At 38.1% G+C, this 22,750-nt stretch overlaps 1 protein-coding gene and 1 long non-coding RNA gene across 11 annotated transcripts; one reads left to right on the forward strand and one right to left on the reverse strand.

The window, feature by feature from the left end:
• Window positions 1-238: 238 nt before the first annotated feature.
• Window positions 239-5,378, reverse strand: LOC109104185. Of its 7 annotated transcripts, XR_006154531.1 has the most exons (12): window positions 4,985-5,378; window positions 4,782-4,824; window positions 4,584-4,682; window positions 4,425-4,462; window positions 4,124-4,228; window positions 3,348-3,403; window positions 3,122-3,244; window positions 2,432-2,497; window positions 2,255-2,344; window positions 2,086-2,143; window positions 1,883-1,986; window positions 239-1,556 (listed from the first exon to the last, which is right to left on the reverse strand). It is a non-coding gene; the product is annotated as an uncharacterized LOC109104185 (long non-coding RNA). The 7 variants fall into 7 exon arrangements; XR_006154534.1 differs by lacking the exon at window positions 4,782-4,824 and having other exon boundaries at window positions 4,124-4,245; window positions 4,584-4,781; XR_006154530.1 differs by having other exon boundaries at window positions 4,584-4,824.
• Window positions 5,379-6,609: 1,231 nt separating this feature from the next.
• On the forward strand, window positions 6,610-22,508 carry LOC109104182 (serine/threonine-protein phosphatase 6 regulatory subunit 2-like). 4 transcript variants are annotated; one of them, XM_042722148.1, is made up of 24 exons: window positions 6,610-6,959; window positions 9,786-9,945; window positions 10,933-11,196; window positions 12,481-12,667; window positions 12,765-12,902; window positions 13,277-13,342; window positions 13,439-13,551; window positions 13,695-13,808; window positions 13,943-14,069; window positions 15,029-15,181; window positions 15,297-15,527; window positions 16,894-16,958; window positions 17,114-17,229; window positions 17,315-17,400; window positions 17,502-17,582; window positions 17,679-17,776; window positions 18,410-18,467; window positions 18,567-18,694; window positions 18,779-18,918; window positions 18,999-19,134; window positions 19,252-19,304; window positions 19,608-19,779; window positions 20,483-20,584; window positions 20,670-22,508. In XM_042722148.1, the coding sequence occupies exons 3-24, from the start codon at window positions 10,970-10,972 to the stop codon at window positions 20,707-20,709; spliced, it is 2,631 nt and encodes an 876-aa protein (XP_042578082.1). In that variant the 5' UTR covers window positions 6,610-6,959; window positions 9,786-9,945; window positions 10,933-10,969; the 3' UTR covers window positions 20,710-22,508. The 4 variants fall into 4 exon arrangements, with proteins under 4 accessions (XP_042578082.1, XP_042578083.1, XP_042578081.1 ...); XM_042722149.1 differs by having other exon boundaries at window positions 13,695-13,802; window positions 19,605-19,779; XM_042722147.1 differs by having other exon boundaries at window positions 6,611-6,959; window positions 10,921-11,196; window positions 19,605-19,779.
• Window positions 22,509-22,750: the final 242 nt, after the last annotated feature.

The following is a 22,750-nucleotide window of genomic DNA, read 5'->3' on the forward strand; positions in this document are numbered from 1 at the left end:
TAACTTAAGAAGGATGTGACTGACTTTAATATTATAGTTTTTTTTTTTTGGATAGATTTTGGTTGGCTCTATTTTTCCCTGACATTTGATGGCTACACTGTTATTCCTTTATCTAAGGTGAATGTACATTATGCTTTATTTTTTTGAGAAAACTTATTACAGATCATTTTCACAGTTGTCTTGGTTTGTCTTGTAAGTAAATTTTATCAGTCAGTCAAGTAAATGTATATTTTCAATCTTGACCAACCAGCATTTTATTATTACAATATATTTAAAAACATTTAATCTTCTGTATATGATTTGTAAAATCCATCACTACACTGCATAAGCAACTTTTTAACAATACAAATATTTTTTGGAATAATTATATGGTAACAATAATAAAAAAAGAAAACCTAGCAAGTTCAGTTCAGTTTATGAGTTCTCTACTAACGGGCAGATTGCTGGTTTGATAAAACATATTTTAATAATACAGTCCCAACCATAAAAACATATGGCTCTTTCAAATAAACATTTTAAAATACTGCAGAAGCGGCACACTTTAAAGTAAAACTTACAACCATTTAAAAAAAAAAAAAAAAAACGGTAAAAATGGACCCTACACAAACTACAAATGAAAAAGTAGAACAACCATTTCCTTTTCAGGTTTGGATCAAAAAATAAATATATATACAGATATATTTAGAGTAAATCCAACTCTAAATAAGACTGAATCTAAATTGTAAAACCCCTTAAAAAAACACCTAGACAATCAGCTTCTAACATAAAAATTGTAAAAAAAAGAAAAAAAAAAAACAGACTAAACAATGCAGTAGAGTTGCTCCCGTGCAAAGGTTAAAGGTCAGGTAAGGTGTAAATAAATAATAGCCAAAAGCACTGCTGTGCATTTACTAATATGCTTCTTAATGTCCCTAAATAATAACAAACAACATCACTGAAATAAAATCATTGATGCTTAATAAATACTCATAAAACCATCTTAAACTAAGTCATCCATATTTATGAACTTTTCTGCATATGCTAATTAAAACTCAGTTTGTTGATCTTATTTGACTAAATATTGATTTATAAAATAAATGCCTTGTTCATGCAGTGCTAACTGACTGCAGGCTTTAAATACTTGGTGCACGTTAAAATGTAATTTAGCAGACATCTAAAATCTAGTGTGAAGCCTAGCTGAGGACTTCAAATGATTTTAATCCAAGTATCAATGTTTTCTGTGTTCTTCATGTGTCATCTAGGACCCTGTATAGCAGCAGTATCTGTTGTTTCTCAACTGTACTGTACATCCAAAATTAAAGAACTCTCAGGTAGTGTATGGGTTTACCAGAAGAAATGTGGGCTGGTACCTGTGCAAGTGTTATGGGTTCAAATATAGCTGGTATTTTCTGGAAAGACGGTCTCTGTGTATGTATCAGTGGATCTGCTGGTCAGTCTGATTGCCTCTGTCTGTGTAATAATGTCTGTAGATCCTCTGGCATGGAGATGATGATGGACTGCTCTGATCTCTCCAGGAGTTCTTCTTTAACTGGGAGCTGGTGTTTTCGAGCTCTTGTCTGGGTAGGACATATAGAAGAAGAGATAGAAGCTTCAGGCAAATGTTTTAACGTAAAACACAAATGATTCACTATTATCCCCTTCATACTCAAAAAGTGGTTTAACTCACCAGTTTGAGGTCAACAATCTCTACTTCAGATTTGTCTTTGAATGCCATATATAAACATTTATTATAAGCACAATTAACAGGAAGTTTCAGTCTTTAGTTCTCCCATATCCTGGGTTGTGTTTCTCATCAAAGGAGCATAAGTGTAGATAGACTGTGCAGGTTATTAATGCCAATGGATTTATGATGCTTTTGGGAAACGCAGCCCTGGCATGTTACCTGTACAGGCCTGTCCAGTCTCCTTTCAGAGTTAGTTGTGGCCCTGCTTGCTCCAGGGTCTTCATGAATTCATCCTGACTGAAAGACCGGATCTGAGGAGGGGTCTGAGACATACATACACAACTGTTTCATTGCCACTTGAATCCCAAGACTTCACTTCATATTTGAGGTCCAACATATCACATCTCCTTAATCTGATTTACCAAACTTCCATGGAGACATAGATCTCTGTGGCGGCATGAGGCTTTCCAAATACCGTTCCTAAAGAAAAGAATGGGTGCGGCGCTCAATACTGCTTAGTGATTGAAATTAAACCGTAAAGCTGTCATTAAGCTCCGAACAAAGGTGCAAAAATGTTTTTAAACTTGTTACCAGCGGAAGAATGAAACTCTGCGTTTGCTCCAACAGATGCCGCCTCAAAATGGCGCTCTGCACCTCTGATGGCCTTTTTTTCTGGATACCCTAAAAGTAAAAATGAAAAACCAAAGCAAGGAGTTAGATGTAATTTTACTTTTAACTTAAATGTCATTTTGCAAGAATGCAGCCTACTTTTAAAAGTCGCTTGATGAGGGCTCTATCTTTGTGTAGAAATGTCTTGTATGCTGTGTATGTACCCTTATGGTATAAGAGAAAGAAAATTATATATATATATATATATATATATATATATATATATATATATATATATATATATATATATATATATATATATATATATATATATATATATATACATACATATATATACATTTTGCAGTTAGACAGTTCCAGTCCCCATTCACTTTCATTATACGAAAAAATGGCTTGGATCATTCTTCAAAATTTTATCTTTTGTTAAAGAAAATCATGAGTTTGGAAAGACAAGACGGTCAGTAAACAACAACAGATTTTTTAAAGAAATGATCCTTTAAAGAGAGACTTTAGGTGGCATGTGAGTTTTTGCTTACGGAGCCTGAGCAAAACTACACTATGTCCTATCAATTGTTAAAATTGGTGAAGAAGAAACTATTTGTGTTTAAAACGCTTTTACAATTTCACCATAACCATAATGTTAAATAAACATCCAAACAGTTCTGAAATGGTGTGGGGTTTGGAGTTTGCTCATGAATAAACATAGGCATAAACTCGAACAGAAACAGACCAATAGAAACGCTATCAGCTGTTATTGTCATTATTATAAGTTACTTATGTTGTTTATGTGCTTCTGGAAGGAGAGGTTTGAAAACGCATTATTCATACCTGACCAGGGCCAACACAGTCTCTGAGGAGACGGTTGGAGAGGGTGCCATAACAACCACAGGCTCTCCTAGCAACATGAGCTCCCAGAGCATCTGCACGTGAACCAGGACTGACTGGAAACATCTGATTACATGAAGGTCAATTAGGGCTGCTATTAGTGAGGGCTGTAAAATCAACAGATGGTTTAGTAATTACAGATAACATGTTCAACTGGTGTAATACTCACTTGAAAAGATCCAACTCGTGAACTGATGGAAGAACTGTGGGGGCAGGGAGCAGATTCTGCAAAAATACAACCACGTTTTAAGCATATGTTAAAACAAAAGCATATGTGTTCATCATTGTCATAGTAAAATGAGGTGGGGGGGGGGTCATGTTTATTTAAATCTTTACTGTATTACCCAGTTGATTTATGTACATACACATATATTATATAAACACTACCATTCCCAATCTGGAGTAATTTTCAGTCTCTCATTCTCATTTCGGCTGCGTTTATTGGATCAAAAATACAATAAAACAGTACTACTGTGAACTATTATTACAATTTAAAATAACTGTTTTCTAATACATTTTAAAATGTATTTTTGATGATGTTTTCAGCAGCCAGTCTTCGGTGTCACATGAGCCTTCAGAAATCATTCTAATATGCTGATTTGGTGCTCGATAAACATTTTTATTATTAACAATGTTAAAAACAATTGTGGTGCTTCATATTTTTTAGATATACTTCTGATGAACAGAAAGTTCAAAAGAACAGCATTTATTTTACTATCACTTTCGATTAATTTAATACATTCTTGCTAATTTCATTAAAAAAATTCTTAACCCCAAACTTTCAAAGGGTTGCCTATGTGTGTGCGTCTGTAAGGGAGAAAGTAAGAGAGGGTGCTTTACATAATAAAACAGAATTTTGTAGCAAAAAGGTGGAAATAATCTGTCTTCTTTATTCTATTGTTACTGTCAAGAGCGTTTTTTTTCCCCAAGTCAAGCTGGTCTCACCTGTCTCCAGACAAGGTTCTTGCTTTCAAAGCACTCCGGAGCAATGACCTTCAGCAACGAATGGAAAAGGTTCACAAACTGCAATCTGGACACCACCACCAGAGACTTGGGATATAGAAATACTGAAATCATTAATGGCACAAAATTATTTCTAGTATATTAGTATTTAACCACAAGGACCTTGACTAAATGCATTCAATTAAAGTGTAAAGTCTAAATAGACTGGAAAGGCTCATTGTGAAAAACCAGAACAAACGTGTATCTTTTAGTAGCCCTTTTGACAGACACATCTTTCACTTACCTGAAATACACATACCCGTGGAAATGTGCATGCTCCTTCTGAAAGACAGTACGGTCTTTTACATGCACACCTTATTTATGGAATTGATTGGTTCAAAGCACATGTCAATCAGTTGTGATGCTGGGAAATGTCTTAATTCAGAGCCAGTCTGTTTCTAACCTGCAGGGTCACAGGTGCATCCTTGTTGTACACATCCTCCTGTCCAAACCAAGAGCTACTGCTGCAGTCTGAAGCTGAACGGAGTGTCCCCGAGGCATCCTGGGATAGACATGCACTCATGTGACTGAGCTGTCATGCTCATGTTTCAGCTGTTCATCATGAAAGCACGGATCAGATCAGCCTGAGCCAGCACATTACCTGAGTATGAGTCAGGAAACGATAAGAAACAGATTATTGTTTTCTAAAAGACAGGAGGAAGGGAAGGGTTTACGTACGTTTAAAGGCACTTTAGAAAGAAATGAGTGTTTTGAAAATCGCTGTAACACAATATGCTCTATATATTTATAATACAGCATGAAAATAAATGATTAAATAAAATATTTAAATCTAATTCATCTTACCTCTTTCTCTGTGAGTTTGACATCATGAGGGTAAACGAGCTGATAACAAGCGAAAGAATGTTAGAGATACACAGTGATGATGCTGCTGCTGTTGCTGTGGTTACAGTGGTGATGTTACAAACAAACACTTAAACAAACACTGTCAGATGGTCGAGGGTAACGACGCACACACACACTCGAGCCAGGCAGAGAAGCGCGACCGCGGCACCGGTACCTCTGTGTTTGTCGCCGCAGCCTTTGATGGCCCCTCCAGAGCACTGGAGCTGTCAAACGGGTCCATTGTGACCTAGTAAAAATCAATTTGAGAACCGCTTGCTTTTGTGAATGGTCGCGTCCTCGGTCATCGTTTAGGAGCCATTGAGGCTGAACAGCGCCCACCCGCGGGGAGGAATGACTTCGTACTGACACAGGACCACAAGACCAGTCATAAGGGTCAATTTGTTGAAATTAAGATTTATACATCATCTAAAAGCTGAATGAATACGCTTTCCATTAATGTATGGTTTGTTAGGATAGGAGCATATTTGACTGAGATACAACTAGGCTATTTGAAAATCTGGAATCTGAGGGTGCAAAAAATCTAAATATTGAGAAAACCGCTTTTAAAGTTGTCCAAATGAAGTTCTTAGCAATGCACACTACTAATCAAAAATGTATTTTTGTTATGTTTACGGTAGGAAATTTACAAAATATCTTCATGGAACATGATCTTTACTTAATATCCTAAATTATTTTTGGCATAAAAGAAAAATCGGTCATTTTGACCCATGCAATGGATCGTTGCACCCGTGCTGCTTATCATGACTGGTATTGTGCTCCGGGGTCACATATGATGGATATTGGTTCTCAAGAGAGATTCTCAAATAGGAGACCATAAAATGAACTATCAAACCAAAATACAATGAGAAGCAATTTCATTTAATTTCAAGTTAATAAGAGATAAGACGTAGAGTAAAAATAAGATAGGAATTAACCTAAAAGATGAAGAAGGGGAAAAAGGAGAGGGTGTGGAAATAATGGCCTTTCTTTTTCTATAATAGGCTTTAAGATTGTACCTAAATAAAATAAATAAATTAATTAATTAATTAGAATTCTTGCTTAAAGACATTAAAGTGAAGGTTGTGTATTTACATTTATGAATGTTAAACTTTTTCATTAATATATAGTCATGAGAACCAACCAACCAACAAACAAACAAACAAAAAGAATATGTTTATAAGATAAAGAAATAATAAATAAATAAAATTTGACATGCCATTAGGCTACTCCAAAAAAGACGAGCAAAAGGATAATCCCAAAATGAATGAATTAGTATCAGACAAAGCCCGTCAGCATGTTTCATTAGGCCTAATGCTTGATGTTTTGTGCTTTACTCTTTAGAGTAAAGGTTTCTTTAAAGGTTTTTGAAATAGACTGTGCCTGGAAAAATTCCCGAAAAAAATATTGACATTAATTGTAATATAAATTGTTTAACGTATTGGCCTAGTTTATTTTAATAATATAATATAACAACAAACTCCAGCTGTTGTTGCTGTTATTGTTATCATTATTATTATTATTATTATTATTATTATTATTATTATTATCTACGTTCATCTTGTCAAGGCTCGTGGAATGAACGCGGGGAAGCGCGCGCTCGATGCGCAGGCACAGGGATCTGACAGCACGCGCGCGTCTATGACAGAGTTTCGCCATTTTGAACACAAACACATGAACGGTTTTTATTTTCCGATCTCCCTTCCCCTCACCTTGCGCGTGGGTGGCAGAGATAACTCTGCGTAGTGATTAAGAGCAGAATAATTTCCTAAAAACTCATTTATCGATAAGAGGGAGCAGAAAAACAACTTTAGCGAGGACGATGGCTCGCGCTCTGGGCAGATAGTTGAGAGGAAAACGGTCTCGTGGCAGCTGCGGGGTTTCACAGAGCGCGCGCGGGGCAGCAGCAGCAGCCCGTCTGAAGACACTCACAGCGGGGGTAAGCGTACATGCACAGCCTGTTTACATGCGCAGATAGCACTGCTGGGGCCGACCCTCTCTGCCTTACTCCAAAGCATTCTTGTTTCGCAATGTCTCGCTTAGAAATTGTGTCGTTTTTATGCTCTTCAGATCGGAAGAAACTTCTGTAAGAGAGAGGTTCAGCTGAAGTTAGCCAGACGAGCTAGCAAACAAACCGAAAACATCACATTCTTTAGCGTTAAATAATGCTTTACATCATTAGCAAGCCATTTTGAGCTATAAATGAGTGTTTGTTTGAGTTGTTTCGGTGGAGTTTGGGGTTGTTTTGAAAATACGGAAACCAGTTTTGTCGCTAATGTTAGCCGCGTATGCTAACGGTTGCTAGCGGGGCCCAGTTGTAAACATGTAACCGCCGAGATTTTCTGCTGAAACTGTTTTCTGCATTTAAAATCATCGTCCTGTGTGTGAAATTTAATAGTGATACGTCTTCTTTACTCGTCCTGGCTTTATAAGGTGTGAAAAATGCAATGGTATGTTATTGACGTCTTTTGTAAACATTTGATTCAAATCATGTTGTCATCAGCAGCCACATGAGTAATTCATAAGTTCATTCTCCTCAGCTATTTAACTATTGAGTTGTAAAACACGATCGTTTAGTATGACGAATGCAATCTCATTTGTAGTTTTGTAATGCTGGAACACCCCCTCTGGGGGTCCAGGGGTTAGGACAAGTTGCTGGATCAACTTCCTAAGTAGGCAGCTTCTGGACAGTTGTGCAATCAATGCCAGCTTTTTTGACCTCAGCTGCTGTCAGAGATCTCATACAACATCCCCGCTCGTGTCTGCTGTGTGTGGCAGCTTATATTGTGTGCGAATGCTGCTGCCTGTTACTATTTTTGATGAATTGCAGAGCAGAGACATTCGCTTTCCTGTGTAGGATTCACAGGGGAGTTCTCTGCTTGTTATTGTCGCAGTAAGCTCTGCACATGCACACTGTCATGTCCATAGAAAAGAAGGAAAGAAGTCCCCTTGTCTATTTTTGGCCACTTTTTTAAAAAAAAATGAAAGAAGTGCTTCAGCTTGCACAGCTGCAGATCAATGATAAATATTCTTTCCGGTATGTGTTCTCTGTGTCGTTTGTCATCAGATGAGTATGTAGTGTTCAAGGAAGCTGTTACCAGCTGCTGTTCTGAGTGTGCCATATGTGCATGAGATTTGGAGTAGGTGTGCATTTCATTTAAGGAAGAAAGTGTGTCTAGTAGCACCTTTTGTTTTAACCTCCTAGAATTTGGTCTAAACGGCTAAATTTAAGTGAAATTTTGCAGGCAAAAAAGTACCATTGTCTTTAGTTAATAATGTAGTGATGAAGTAGTATGAAGCTTATATTCAAATCACTATGTTGGTCAATGTTGTAAATCTTAAACTTCAACCTCTTGCGAAATCTGCATGGGGGAATTGTTATCCGCATGGAATTATTACTGGATTTCGCACGTTAATATTCACCAAACAAAATTAAATTCGCCCCCCAAAATTTACATTTGCTGAAAATGTATCACCCTCAGCCTCAGGCCATCCAAGATGTAAAAGAGTTTCTTCGTTGGAACAGATTTTTAGAAATTTATTACATCAATTGTTCACCAATGGATCCTTTGTAGTGGATGGGTGCCATCAGAATATGAGTCCAAACAGCTGATAAAAACAACACACTAATGAATGCAAGTCCAGTCAATTAATTAATTTCTGATGAAGTGAAAAGCTGCGTGTTTGTAAGAAACAAGTTCATCATAAAGATGAATCTCTCTTCATGCCTCATGTTTTGTTTTGAGTGGGATGTGTTAGTTGGATGCTTTAAAGGTCCATCAGTTATTTCTGTCCCCTTCCTTGTTCGTCTGTTCTCCAGGCGTTTTAACTTTAAACTGTCACTTCTGGCCAAAATATTAGTTCATAATCCATAATAACACTTCTTCCAATGAAAAACTCCATCCCCTGTTGTCCTCTCACATCAAAATCTACCATATATTTGTTTAGGACTGTTTTTGACTGTAAACGCTGATTATCTGTGCATATTTCTCTCTTGATTCAGACAAGATCACTATTTGACTGGAGAAAGCAAAATTATGTATGGTGCAAGGAATGGTTGGAACTTAAAAATTATTAAAGATGGATTTGTTTATTAAAAACATGCAGCTTTTGGCTTTACAAGACTTTAATTGATGGACTGGAGTCAGGTGGATTATTCTGATTATTTATCAGCTGTCTGGACTCTCATTCTGATGGCACCCATTCACTGCAGAGGATGCACTAGTGAGTAAGTAATGTAATGCTAAATTTCTACAAATCTGTTCTGATGAAGAAACAAACTCATCTACATCTTAGATGGCCTGAAGGTGAATACATTTTCTGCATATTTTCATTTTTGGGTGAACTGTTCCTTTAATGCTTGGAGTCTGATCTCAAGACTCATTTATTTGTTGTACAAACCACTGTAGCACCATTTAAGCAAACGCTTAAAATAACTGTTTGCATGTCTGCTAGAGAGTTAGTATAGCGGTAGATTTGAGGAAGAGAGTGTTTATGTGCATTTGTTTGCTGTTGATAAGGAAATGACGTTTTTCACTGCATTTTCAGTTCACGAGACCTTCCATAGTTCTGATTTTGGTCTTGCACAGTCTGTTGTGTGTTTTCTAGCTCCAAGGTTCCTAGACTTTATGATGTAATGTGTTTTTATACATTGTTGATGTATTATACCCACTTTGCATTATTTGTTACATTGGTTTAAAGTGTTTCTTACCCTGTGCCTGCATTATTTTGAAAGAGTTTGCATTTTCTGGTTTCTTTTCCCCAGTGTGAGTCCGTCTGAGGCGTGTATTCGAGGAAGGCCTGGTGGGAAGTGGACCTCATGCAGATTAATGCTAGGTCATTCTGTGCTGTCTGCATTCTGCCACTCAAATGCCTGTCTGCCTGTGGAGGAGGTGTAACTAAGGATTCACACGTTTCATCAGCTGGTAAAAATATATTTATTTAACAAATGCTATTAATGTTCCAGAGCTCGAATTCCTGAAGAGTTATATAGGCTCACTAACAGATCACATCTCTTTGCGCAAGCAAAGCCTATCAGGCTGTGTGAAATGTATCGCCCAGGGTGTGATGCGTGGGTATCAGTCATCTTGTGGGAAAGGTCTGCTTTGTTCATGACCAGAGTTGTTAAAAAATCTTCACAGCCCAGGTGATTTCAATCAGTACTGAAAGAAGGAAAGTTGCTCTTCATGTTCCAGTCGCCTCATGTTTTGTTTTGAGTGGGATGTGTTAGTTGGATGCTTTAAAGGTCCATCAATTATTTTATCCACTTCCTTGTTTTTATGTTCTCCAGATTCTCTTTCATCTGTTAGTTCTGCTTTCCATTGCTATTCTCCCCCCCTCCTCCTCCCACTCATTCTATAGCTTTGTTCCAAAACCTAGTAGGCTGCCTAGTACCTACATAGACAGCTGCTTTTTGAGACAACTCCCTAACCATAATGGAACTTCATAAGCGACTGATTTGAAACACAGTGGTTCTCAACCAGGGGGGCAGGGCCCACTAGGGGGCTTCAGCAAACTTCCAAGGGGCATTCAAGATCATTAAAAAGCATTTAAATTAATAAATGATTACTAATATTTTAAAATAATCTAACTCTAAATAAAAATGTAACAATAACTGTTGTTTCATTAACAGCATTCTTAAAAATGTCTGAAAACACAAAATTGTGTATACTCCTAGTTTCTGTTAATAAAAAAGTTTAAACAGGCAGCTTTGTCATAATTATGTAGAAAAAAGTAATATTACATATTTATGTAGATATAATGGGACATTTGACTCAAAAAGGTTAGGCAATTCTGCATGTCTACTTTTCGTTCAGTGCATTGGATTCTTTCATTGTGTTTATTGCAGTCTCACTCTAGGATCACCTTCTCTGCAATAGATATTTCTTCTCACTTTCAAGTTTTATCCTCAGGCCTGGGCTTCCTGCTGCAGCAGCCACCGCCGCCATCATGTTCTGGAAGTTTGACCTGAACAACACCTCCCATATCGACCAGCTGTTGGATCGAGAGGGAGTGACTCTGAGAGAGTTGATGGAAGAGGAGGATGTCCTGCAGGAGTGCAAAGCACAGAACCGCAAGCTCCTGCTCTTCCTTTCCAAGGATCACTGTATGCAGGAGCTGGTCACATTAATTACGGAGGAACCCCCTGCTGACCTGGAGGAGAAAACTCGCTTCAAGTAAGACAGAGACATGGCTTTGCACCTTATTTTGCTAGTTTTGTCCAGCCAGACACTGCAATATTGGCTCAGCCAATTGTTTGAGTTTGGGACAGGATGTCTGTAGCTACATTTACTGTTGCCAGTCAAAATTTCATGAGCAAAATAGGAATCTGCACAATTTAGAGTTTTGCACGAGAGGGAAAATGTTCCCTGTGCAGATTTTCCATGTGTTTGATGTGTTGACCAAAAGAAAGCTGCTTGGTTTAAGAGCTGGGCTTTATACATTGCTACACTATTGACAATAAACAGTGTACTTTTTTTACTTGCAAAATTTTCCCAAATTTCACTAATGTGGCTGCACTTTAAATGTTCATTCACAGCAGTTAACCTGTAACCTAGATGTAAATATGGCTGGCAGTAAAAAGTATTCCAACTGGTACTGAGAATTGCTCAATTATGATGGTAGGACATATGTTTTGTTCACTGGTAGCCCTGCATGTCTGGAGCTCCTGGTTACAGGAGGGCTATAAAACTGACAGTGAAGATGTAGAAGTGCAGAGAAGTGGAGTTAAATTGACAAATGAAGGAAGAGGAACAGGAAAATAGAAATTAGTGAGTTGAAAGGTGATGTGTAAACTCTTGTGTTCTGCTACTTTTATATTTTAAATCAGAGTTGCTTTGTTTGTGAGGGTTGTGCTGTTTAACCAAATATATGAAAAACTCATGTTCTGAAGGGTTTAAATCTATCAGTGTTAGCACACTCTGTTGGGACCATATGGTTAGAGACAGAGAAAGACATTAGAGTTCATTTAAAACTAATCATTTGGTTCTCTGTGTGTAGGAGGCAGAATCATTTGTCTTGAAATGAGCAAGCGGATTCACTCAATGTCTTTTCTCTCCAAGTATTGTGAAATGTTATTACATAGAGTGAAATATGTTCTCAGCAGCACTGATCCAGATTTTTTTGCTTGGTGATATTTTTGTCAAATGCAGAATCCTACAATAGGATATAATGCACTGCTGCAGAGTTTATTACCTTCTCTTGTGGCTTAGTCAGCACTGCACCACTGAGTTGACCAGTATTTTCTTTAGTGCTATCTGAGTAACAGAAGATAAGTAGTGCTACAGAGCAACTTTCTGTTAGTTTTGAAACGCCTTCATTGGACACTCAGAAAGTGGTTTAGTTTGTAATGCTAAAGGCCAAGTCACCATAGACCTTTTTTGGCCTGTTGCATTTGCTGTTTGATTGGGTTGTCACATGTTACTTGTAACTAATATAGACGTTTTGATTTGTTTATCTAGGTTTCCAAACATAGCCTGTGAGCTCCTGACCTCTGATGTGGCTCTTATCAATGATAAGCTGGGTGGAGATGAATCCCTTTTGGAGAAGCTCTACCACTTTCTGGAGCAAGAGCCGCCCCTTAATCCCCTGCTGGCGTCCTTCTTCAGCAAAACCATCGGCAACTTGATTGCACGTAAAACAGACCAGGTACGTACACCTGATCCACACAACTCCGAATATGAAAATATGGGGGTTATTTGTTAGATTTGTTTAGTTAGTAAGTTGTCTGTCATTGCACATGCAGGTAATCTCTTTCCTAAGGAAAAAACACAACTTTATCAGTCTGGTGCTGAATCACATTGATGCCTCGGCCATGATGGACCTTTTGCTGCGCCTCATCAGCTGTGTAGAGCCTGCCCCCTTGAGGATGGAGGTCCTCAATGTAAGCACACTAATATTTATATATAAATGAGAATGAACAGATTTAAAGAGGCACTTATAAACTGTTCTGTTCAGCTATATCTAAATGTAATAACATGAACTGTGTGAATGATTCCATGTGTTGTTGACTCTACAAGTGAATTCGGGGGTTATATGATGGTTAATCTTGTTCAAAAGCATTTTACATTGATCTACCTCTAGGAGCCTGAACCATTTGTAGAAATTATGGCTTTAACGAATATTATTAAGTGATTTTGTTGCTTAAATGAGACATTGACCTGCATTTAGCCTGACTGTTATCCTCCAAGCCCTGGCTGACTCCTCACTCATTATTACGGGGCTATGATTCTAGTCTGTGAATGAATGTATTTGCAGTGGCTGAATGAGGAGAGACTCATCCAGAGACTCACAGAGCTCATGCACACAGGGAGAGATGAAGAGGTACAAAATATCCCTCACTCTGCTGAACTTTTCACCCCAGCCCACATGATTTCAATTATGGAAGTTTAAAAAAAGGACATTCTTGTTGTTCTGCAGAGACAATCTAATGCATCCCAGACTCTTTGTGACATTATTCGACTTAGTCGAGACCAGGCCAATCAGCTGTCAGAGGTCACCGAACCAGACCCCTTACTCGCTGTCCTGGAGTCGTAAGTGCCTAATCTGATAAGCTAAGATCTCAGTCCTGTAACATAGTGGGCCATGTGTAAGAATTTACACACTCTGTGAAGACTGCTGTTTTTGTACAAAAAGGCTGTTTTTGTATCTCATCTATTTATGTTTCTCTTTGTAGACAAGAGAATGTGGCGGAGCTTTTGAAGAACATGTTTGAAGGGGAAAGGACTGAAGCGTCTGTCGTCAATGGAACGCAAGTGCTTCTTACGTTACTGGAGTCACGAAGGTCAGGGTGAGTTCATCCATTACAGGGCCTAATTAATCCTAAAATAAACAGCCATGCTTATCCGCTTGCTGTTCTTCCTATTTCTTTTTTTTTTTAATCTTTCTTTGACCTTCTGTTATCTCTGTGTCTGTTGTTATTAGGCTGGAGGGTCTGATGGACCTGTATTCTCAGGGATGTGAAAGGTCTTACACTGTCAACAGCAGTATTTTATGTGCTATTGAGCCTCATCTAAAGGACTTCCAGCAGCTCCTACTGAACCCTCCTACGGTACCAGCATGAACACACACTCACATGCAACTCCATCTGTGCATACATGTCATCTCAGGGCTTTAGAACCACTTTTGTGTGTGTGTGTGTGTGTGTGTGTTAAGCTAAAGTTTGTTGCTCTCTTTCCAAACTTAAGCTGCCTTGCTGTGTGCATAACTAAAGTAAAACCTCTTAAGTGACTGATTTGGAAAATTCTACATCGTTGTCACTCCTCACAAAACGCTAATTGAGTTAGTGTGTTTTTAAGCTTATTAACTTCATTAGGCATCAAAAATACATGCCACACCCAAAAATTTACATTTACATTTATGCATTTAGCAGACGCTTTTGTCCAAAGCGGCTTACAGTGCATTCAACATTTTTTTTTTTTTACCTAACAATCATCAATTTTTCAGGAAAGTTGGTATGTAAATACATGCTATTGATCTTAATTCAAATTATTCAATCCATGCATGTATTTTTTTTTTTTTCATAATTTTTTGAAAATTTAAAACAAAATGTCCTAACTCAGTCTTCCTGTGAAATGACAGACTTCTCTAATTAAACCACACCTTTTCACAATCGATTGCAAGCTCACATAAATTTTTGGGTGCAATGCCCTCATCTCAAAATCCAGTCAGCAGCCGATGGGCAGAAGCAAGTTCCTGGCCTACATTTTTTTTTCTTTTTCGATAATCTGTTGCACTCAGATGTACATTGCAATACGAAAGAAACAATCAGTAGCTACTTCGTTTTCATTGTGACTTTATTAAGTCTTCAAAGGTAACTTAATATTGCTGCTGAATTTTGTGGAACAGCCTTCAGGAGCATCATTTTAATGATGCCGTAAAGTGTGTCAGTCTTTATTGGCAGCACAGTAAGTTCTGGAACAGAGCTTCTGTCTTAACAATCATTGTGCAATGCTGAGAGTGACAGCCCTCTAACAATTTGTCAATCTCCCGCCACTTGCTGTGGAACAGAGAAGTGCAATACTCACTACAGTGGGCGTTCTGGAGCAGCCCCTGGGGAGCGCCCGCCTTCATGTGGCCAGACTGGTGGCTTCTTTGCTGCAGACTTGCGACCTCAGCATCTGCCAAGAGATCTGCAGACTCAACACCATGGACCTGCTGTTGGTAAATCACTTACGCACACACATTGAATATCACAGACTCAACACTATGAGCTGGCTGTGAGTGGGCGATCTTGTTTTTCATCATTTTTTTTCTCTCCACTTCTCTCTGGTTGCAGGATTTATTCTTTAAATACAGCTGGAATAATTTCTTGCACTTGCAAGTGGAGCTGTGTGTGGCATCCATCCTGAACCACTCTGCCCACGCGGACCTCCAGAACCCAGGTCTGCAGAACCATGAGGAGAGACCAGCTACAGGCACAGGCAGCCAAGCAGAGGAGGGAACACCTGGCCAGAACAGCACCTCAGACCCAGCAAATACACCCATTCAAGATGCTCTTGTTGCCAATGTAGGTCATCTGCTTTAGTTCATATCTGTTTTCGTTCATGACCGCTTCCTTTTGGTGCCTATTTTCATATTGACTTACAGGAAACAAGGTAGTGGGCCTTGTTAGTGGTGCTCATGAATGCAAGCATCATTTTCACTACTTAACATGTATACTACTTTTTAAAAGTTTGGGTCAAATTTTTTGACTATTTAGCAAGGATGAATAGAATATCAAAAGTGACAGTAAAGTTGAGTAGAGGTGTGTCAGTTTTGTTTTCTGCATATTCTTTTTCCCTTTCTGACTGAATTTTTATATGCTCTTTTGTGTTTACTTTTTGTTTATTATTATTTTCAATGATTGGCTGTAGACGTGTGCCGGTATTCGGTAATGCGATATATCACGGTAATTAATATGCATGATATTGTTATCGTGGGCACTTCTAAATACCGTGAATAATTATATATTACAAATTATTCAGAATCAGTGGTATGCTGCTTGAAAGACACGTGTGTGTTTTGATGTAAACAAGCACGCATGAGAAGCACATGGGGGAACAGAGACGCTAAATGAAAACACATTCACTCTCTGACAGCAGATGGTGCTAAACTGCGGAAAAAAGCAGCCTTTACTCTGGAAACCACATAAATAAAGCAGCTGCGCTACTTTCTAAAACGTATTTAAATAGCCATTCAAATTTGAGGATTTGCAATGGTGTTCATTACAGCCAAATACTTAAATATTTAGACTTAATAGGCTAATTATTTTCAAAATTTTTTTTTTTTTTTTTAATCTGGACTACAACATGCCCCTAGAGTTTTGATTCTTTATTGTTAATTCACACTTTGCATGAGGGCTTCATTAGTTAACATTAGTTAATTCATTAGTTAACATAAACTGCCAAAATTCTTCTGAACATTCATTAATCTTAGGTATTCCAATATTTAATAACACGTTGTTAAAATCAAAAGTTCCAACTGTGTTTTTTAATGAGATAACATGAATTAAGACTTGTATTTTTTTTTTTTTAACAAAGATTAATAACTTCTGTAGCAAATGTAGCTATTGCTCATTGTGAATGTTAATGCATAAACTAATGAGATCTTATTTTAAAGTGATACCTATTGGTCTTTCTAGTTCTTGTGCACTTTAATCTGTGTAAAACTTTTAACTTTATATATTTTTCTGTATTGCTTTATTGTATTTAAATGTTAAGTTATTTTTGTTATAAAAAGGTTATTTAACCTGTTATACTGTATTATGACCACTTTTTGAAACTAAATTTCAATACCGTCATAATACCGTATACCGTGACAAAAGCATGAGCAATTAATCGCAACAGGAAAATTTGATACCGGCATATCCCTAATTGGCTGTTTGCTTTTCTCAGCTCTTCCAGCATTGCCGGCTGGTACAAAGGATTCTGGATGCTTGGGAGGAAAATGACAAAAATCAGTAAGAGCCTCTCATTTCTTTTTTTGTCATTGATTTATAAGCATGTGTGATAGCATGAAGCTCATCTTGATATCCATCATGTTGTCAGTGTGTTTGTTGTATGTCTGTTTGTTTCTGCTGTTGGCTGATTGTAGTTTCTCTACCTTAATTTCCAGGGCTGAAGGAGGAAGGCGAAGGGGAAACATGGGTCACCTGACAAGAATTGCAAACACTGTGGTTCAAAACCTGGAGAAAGGGCTGGCTCATTCTCAAATGAATGACCTAATTAAAGGTTTGTTGAGCAGGAATATGTCAAAAGAGCAACAGAGTTTGTGAACTGATGATGCCTGAGATCATAATCACTTGTATATCCACAGAGCTGCCAGAAGACTGCAGAGGCCGCTGGGAGAGTTTTGTGGGTGAGACTCTTAGAGAGACCAACAGGAGAAACACAGTGGATTTGGTGAGGAAAGCACATGTCTTCTTTTTGTCACTTTCACCTTCATTAAGAGCATTTACATGGTTTGATGCTGATTTCTGATTGGTTCTCATCCTGTGTTCCAGGTGAGCACCCATAACTTACACTCATCTAGTGAAGATGATGACATGGAGAGCCCTTTCCCCAATGATCTGTCCATCCAACAGGTAAGAAGCAACAAATAAATAGCCAGCATGAGTCTGTTTTAAACTCCTTACAGCTGATTGGCTAACATTTAAGCATGATTGTTTTTTTGCTTTCAGGCATTCTCTGATTACCAGATTCAGCAGATGACCGCCAACTTTGTGGATCAGTTTGGTTTTAATGATGAGGAGTTCAGTGAACATGATGAAAATATCAAGTGAGTGCTGAAGACGTATTATGTATAAATGTTTCTCATAGGGCTGCACGATTAATCAAATGCAACTGTCATGCACATCTTGTCAGTAAAGCCGGTTCTGTGATTAGTAGTAAATCTCCATCACCTGCTTTCAGATGGAGCAGCATTTACTACACAGAGCCTTAGATCTCTGACAAGCTACGGAAAAAAATCTTTTTATATATACTTTATAGATATACTTTATTATAATGAAAATGATAATAAGAACTCAGATAAACCATATTGCTGTAGTCGTGTGTTTATTAGTCACGTTGAATAAATGAAAACATTTAAAACTTTTGTTTATTTAGCAACCGCTGGGTTTCTTCTGCGGAGCGTACTTGGAGTTTCCATGTGAGAGCGCCCTCTGGCCTTCGGATAGAGATTTACTACTGATCACAGAACTGTGCTTCTCTGACAACATACGCATGACAATTGCAGCTTCGGTCTAATCACCATTTCGATTTATCTTGCAGCCCTAGTTTCTCAAATCCAGTGATAAGTATTACCATATATTAGAATTCTGCAGAGACATGCACTGATGTACAGTGCTGATATGTTTCTGTGGTAAAGACTGTCACTATGATTTTTGAGAGACCTCTTTCAATCTTGCAGTGCTGCATTCGATCGAATTGCTGAAATTAACTTCAATATAGATGCAGATGATCATAGTGTAAGTGTCAGCCTCTGAAAACACTGTCCATTATTCAAATCATCACTTAACTCTGCTGTAAGTGTTTTGATGCTTTATTCGGATTGTCCTGCTCTTTAGGCCAATGCTGCAGCTTTTGAGGCATGTTGTAAAGAAAGAATCCAGCAGTTCGATGACTGTGAGGAAGAGGAGGATATTTGGGATGAAAAAGAAATAAACTATGCAACACAAATCAAATCCAGATCGAGGTACAGCACATGGATGATATGCTTGAGGAAATATAATCTCCTGTTTTCTTAATTGAGTTCACATTCTCCATTTATTCTTTCCAGGTTCGGGGTGTCTCTTTCTTCAGATAGTTCACCCAAGAGTGCAGTGAGGAATGGGGGTAGAGGCCGCGGGTCGGCCTCTGAGGAAGAGGATGTTGAGGAAGAGGCCAGTCCTCAGCAGCCTGCATCAGCTCAGGCTCAAAGTGAGTGCTACAACATCACCCACAACTCTGAATCTTTCAGATGAATTAGTTTATTGAACATTCTATGTGCTTGTGTACAGATTCAAGCTGGACGGCGAGTTTTGGTGATACGGAGGTGAGCTCCTCTAGCTCCTGGGGTGGCCCCCCTCAGGAGGGAGGTGAGGGTCCACAGGACACAAGCTGGTCCTCCTTCACCGAGTTCCAGCCTTTCAGCGGGTAAAAACACTCTGCTTTGAAGAAAGTTGTATAATGCTTCTTATGACACTGTTTGGGCTGTGTTTGAATTATGGGAATACCTTTATCAGTGCTGATCCATTGACTTTTACATTACAGCACAGAGTCCAGCCAGACTGAGGGACAACCTCAACAAGGCCAAGAGAAGAACTGTGAGTATGCTGTATTTGAGTCTGTCTGAATATTAACTCTGTTAATACACAACATGGGAAGAAGTCGACCACCAACAGACAGTTTTCTGTCTTAAATTTACCTGATAAAATGGTAATATCATGGGGAATCACATTTTTATTGATCTTTTCAGTACAATGGAAACATTTAGAACAAAACTTCCCATTTAGAAATACATTCACTAAGTTCACTTAGTTCACAGAACTAAGAAGAGGGTTGAAATTTTGTCATTTAGACCCTTAACTTTTATTATTATTATTATTTATTTTATTTTTTTGTAGCGCCTGGCAGTGGTTCGGTTACAGGAGCGTGGGAAGGAAGTCCTGGGCAAAAAGCCCCTCTGGTGGCCTCAGACAGCAGCTCGTCTGGAGGCTCAGACAGTGAAGAGGACCCTGGAGAACATAAGACAGTGGGTTCCTCTAAAACACCTGCCAACCAGACAGCAGCACCCTTGAGGTAAGAACACTTTGTGAAGAAATAGCAGCATTAGTGTTTTAATGTAGTCCAGAAAAAAAGGAGTCTCATGACTTCAGGAAGGGAATAATATCACCATTTTTAAACGATGAGACAGAAGACCTGTAGAGTGATGATTGTTTAAGTGAAAGAAAAGTCAAACTCTCTAACCACTAGGCCACAACTTCCGTTTAGTTATGTTTAGTTATGTTCTCTAAAGGAATCACTTAAAGGGAAGAGAAATATGACAGACCAGACTTAAAAGTAAATCCCATTCGGACACTTTACTATATCAAAGTAACTGACTTAAGGTCACATTTACTGTAGTTTGGGGATTTTTCATAGACAAAAATCCAGTGATTTCAAAAGGAATTCACGCAATTGGAAATTTCGTGTAAAGGTGAAATATTTTTGCAGGGTTCAGATTGGTTGTGAATTTGCTCTTGACCAGCAGAAAGCTGATTGTTGTGATGCTTCATCACTACACTATTGACAGTGGAAGGTTATTTTTTTTTTTTGGCCCACAACATTTGCTAATGTTGACTGCACCTTTAGATTGATTCTTACTCCACTTTTCCAGTCGATTAAATCAAATTTTAAACAATTTAATGATGAAAAGTGATCACTTTCAGTGTCATAATTGTGAAAGCAATTTTGATTCCGTAAAGACGTAGAAGTATTTAGTGGTAAGCTCTTTTCTCTGCAGCGAGGTGCCTACTGAAGCTCTGGGGAAGCTCAGCATCACAGACAATAGGGAGTCTTCAGCGTCTACAGAAGAGTCAGACGCTACCACTGTGACGGAGACAAGGTAAATGTGAATGTGTATTAACCAGATGTTATGTTAGATAAAAAGCGCCCTCCACCCTCTCTTACTCTCTCTTATGTCTCTACAGAGTCGAGGCACCTGAGATCATGCCTAACGGACCGGTCTGAAGGCTCTGGATAGGAGTCCCGACCCACTCTCCGCCTCTTCCATTCTGAACCCCCAAACCTCAATACCACTTTTGGTGTTTAAATAAAGAATGCTGCCATGTTATTGGTCCTGGATACTGCCAATCAGCCCATAATTGGAGAAGGAAGCCAGGGGCATGTAACACAAGAAACCAGTAACCAGTACAGTGCTCAGAGATGTTAGTCTTTTAATCCTTTCAACTTTGTATGAGATATGCACAGTTTTAAATGTAGCAGTGACCGTGTGATTACAGGATCTGTCAGGACTCCTTTTTTTCCTTGGTTTGTGTCCCTCCCTGAATTTTTCTGGATTCGTTTTTTTTTTTCCGCTCGCAACCTTGGATGGTAGAAAACAGGGATGTGAAGGTCCTAATTGGAAAGCACAGGCTCATCCTTCACGGCATAACGTCTTGAACATCCTCATGCAAAATCGAAAGCCTCGCTGCCTGACAACAGCCTCTGCAACAATTTACTGTATGTTGAAGCACAACTGAAACGTTCTGTAATGCTTGACACATTTTTGCACAGGTCACCACCCTGCCAAGTTCACTTTTAAATTTTTTTTAACATATTATTATGGCCTAATCTCATTAAATCATGTATTTGAATGTTCTGAAGTGCTTTGGGGCAGAAATGTATGACACGGTGTCCACGTCGGCACCTGTGCAGTAATGTTTAGTAATTTAATTTCAATTGGACTCATTCGGAAACTATACATTAGTGGTGGGGGTGTGCCTCTGAATTTTTTGGGACTTTTTCATTGCATGCAAAACATTATTTATCAAGCATATACAAGCAGCCGGTTTTTTTTTTTTTTTTTTTTTTTTCAACAACTTTCTACTTAGTCAAGACCTTCTGATTGTATTGAATTACTTTTGGCCGTTCTTTCCCCTCCCCTCAAATCAACTAAACAACTAATCATGGTTTTAAGCAAAAAGCTTAAAGTAATAGTAATAATCGTTGCCTTAGGTTACAAATCCTTCAAAATCCCTGTTAAAGGACAGAAGGATTTGCCACAAACAGGCTTTTTTTGTCTGTTTTTAATTTTAGGTGGTCTCGAAAGAACTGCCCCCCACAATTTTATTTGTATCCCTGTCTAGCGCAAATGCGGCGCATGATTTTTTTTTTTTTTTTCCCAGAGGCCCAGAATATTTGCTCAGTAGTATATCACATATGAAATACTCCACAGGACAGTGTTATGCTTCACCAACTTTTTTTAAAGCCAGAACTTGTTATATGCTGTCAGAAAGACTTTTCAGACTCGTCTCCGAACTCTTCGGTAGCTCTCGTTGGAAATACCAAGATCCACCTCTTTTAATATTTCATCCTGAACAACATGTGATTATTTTTTCTTCCAGGAATTTTTTTGGCTATCACATTTCACGTTTCATATCTCTGCAAGCTTACTATGGTACCAAATCTGTTGGATTACAGGATTGGGATACTGCATTATTTATTTTGCACTTATGGAGGTGTTAGTATGGAGACCTGGTCTCCCATCATGCATTGGAACACCGTGTATTTTATTTGATTTTTTTTTCTCGCTCTTCATGATCTTTGGCTCTGGTGTGTAAATCCTCCATTGACTCTGCTTCTTATATCAATAACGTGTTCAAATAGGTTTGTTTCCAAAGCCAAAAGTATGTATTTGCCTTTTTTTCTTTAACTGTTAAAAAAAAAAAAATCTTATTTTTAACTTTAACCAATATTATTTTACATATTGTAGAGATTCTAATTTATGTGATCTTCAGCAAACCAAAATATTGCTCCGTTCAATTCTGTTCCTGTGTCTGGACTTTTTCTGTACTTTTACAGCTTGGTTGGGAGTTAGAAGCTTTGTATTCATTTATTTTCCCAAGAGAAGTCTGTTACACAACTATAGATATATTTAACAGATTATTGTTGTATTATTTTCAAAAGCTGCCAAACATTTATTTTAATTTTAATAAGACTGTTCCGGGTTCGATTCTATTACAACAGAAAGTAATTTTGACTCGTTCATCAGAATGTACAAGTCATCCAC

The sequence above is a fragment of the Cyprinus carpio genome, chromosome B4 (genome assembly GCF_018340385.1).
Source record: "Cyprinus carpio isolate SPL01 chromosome B4, ASM1834038v1, whole genome shotgun sequence".
Lineage (NCBI taxonomy): Eukaryota > Metazoa > Chordata > Actinopteri > Cypriniformes > Cyprinidae > Cyprinus > Cyprinus carpio.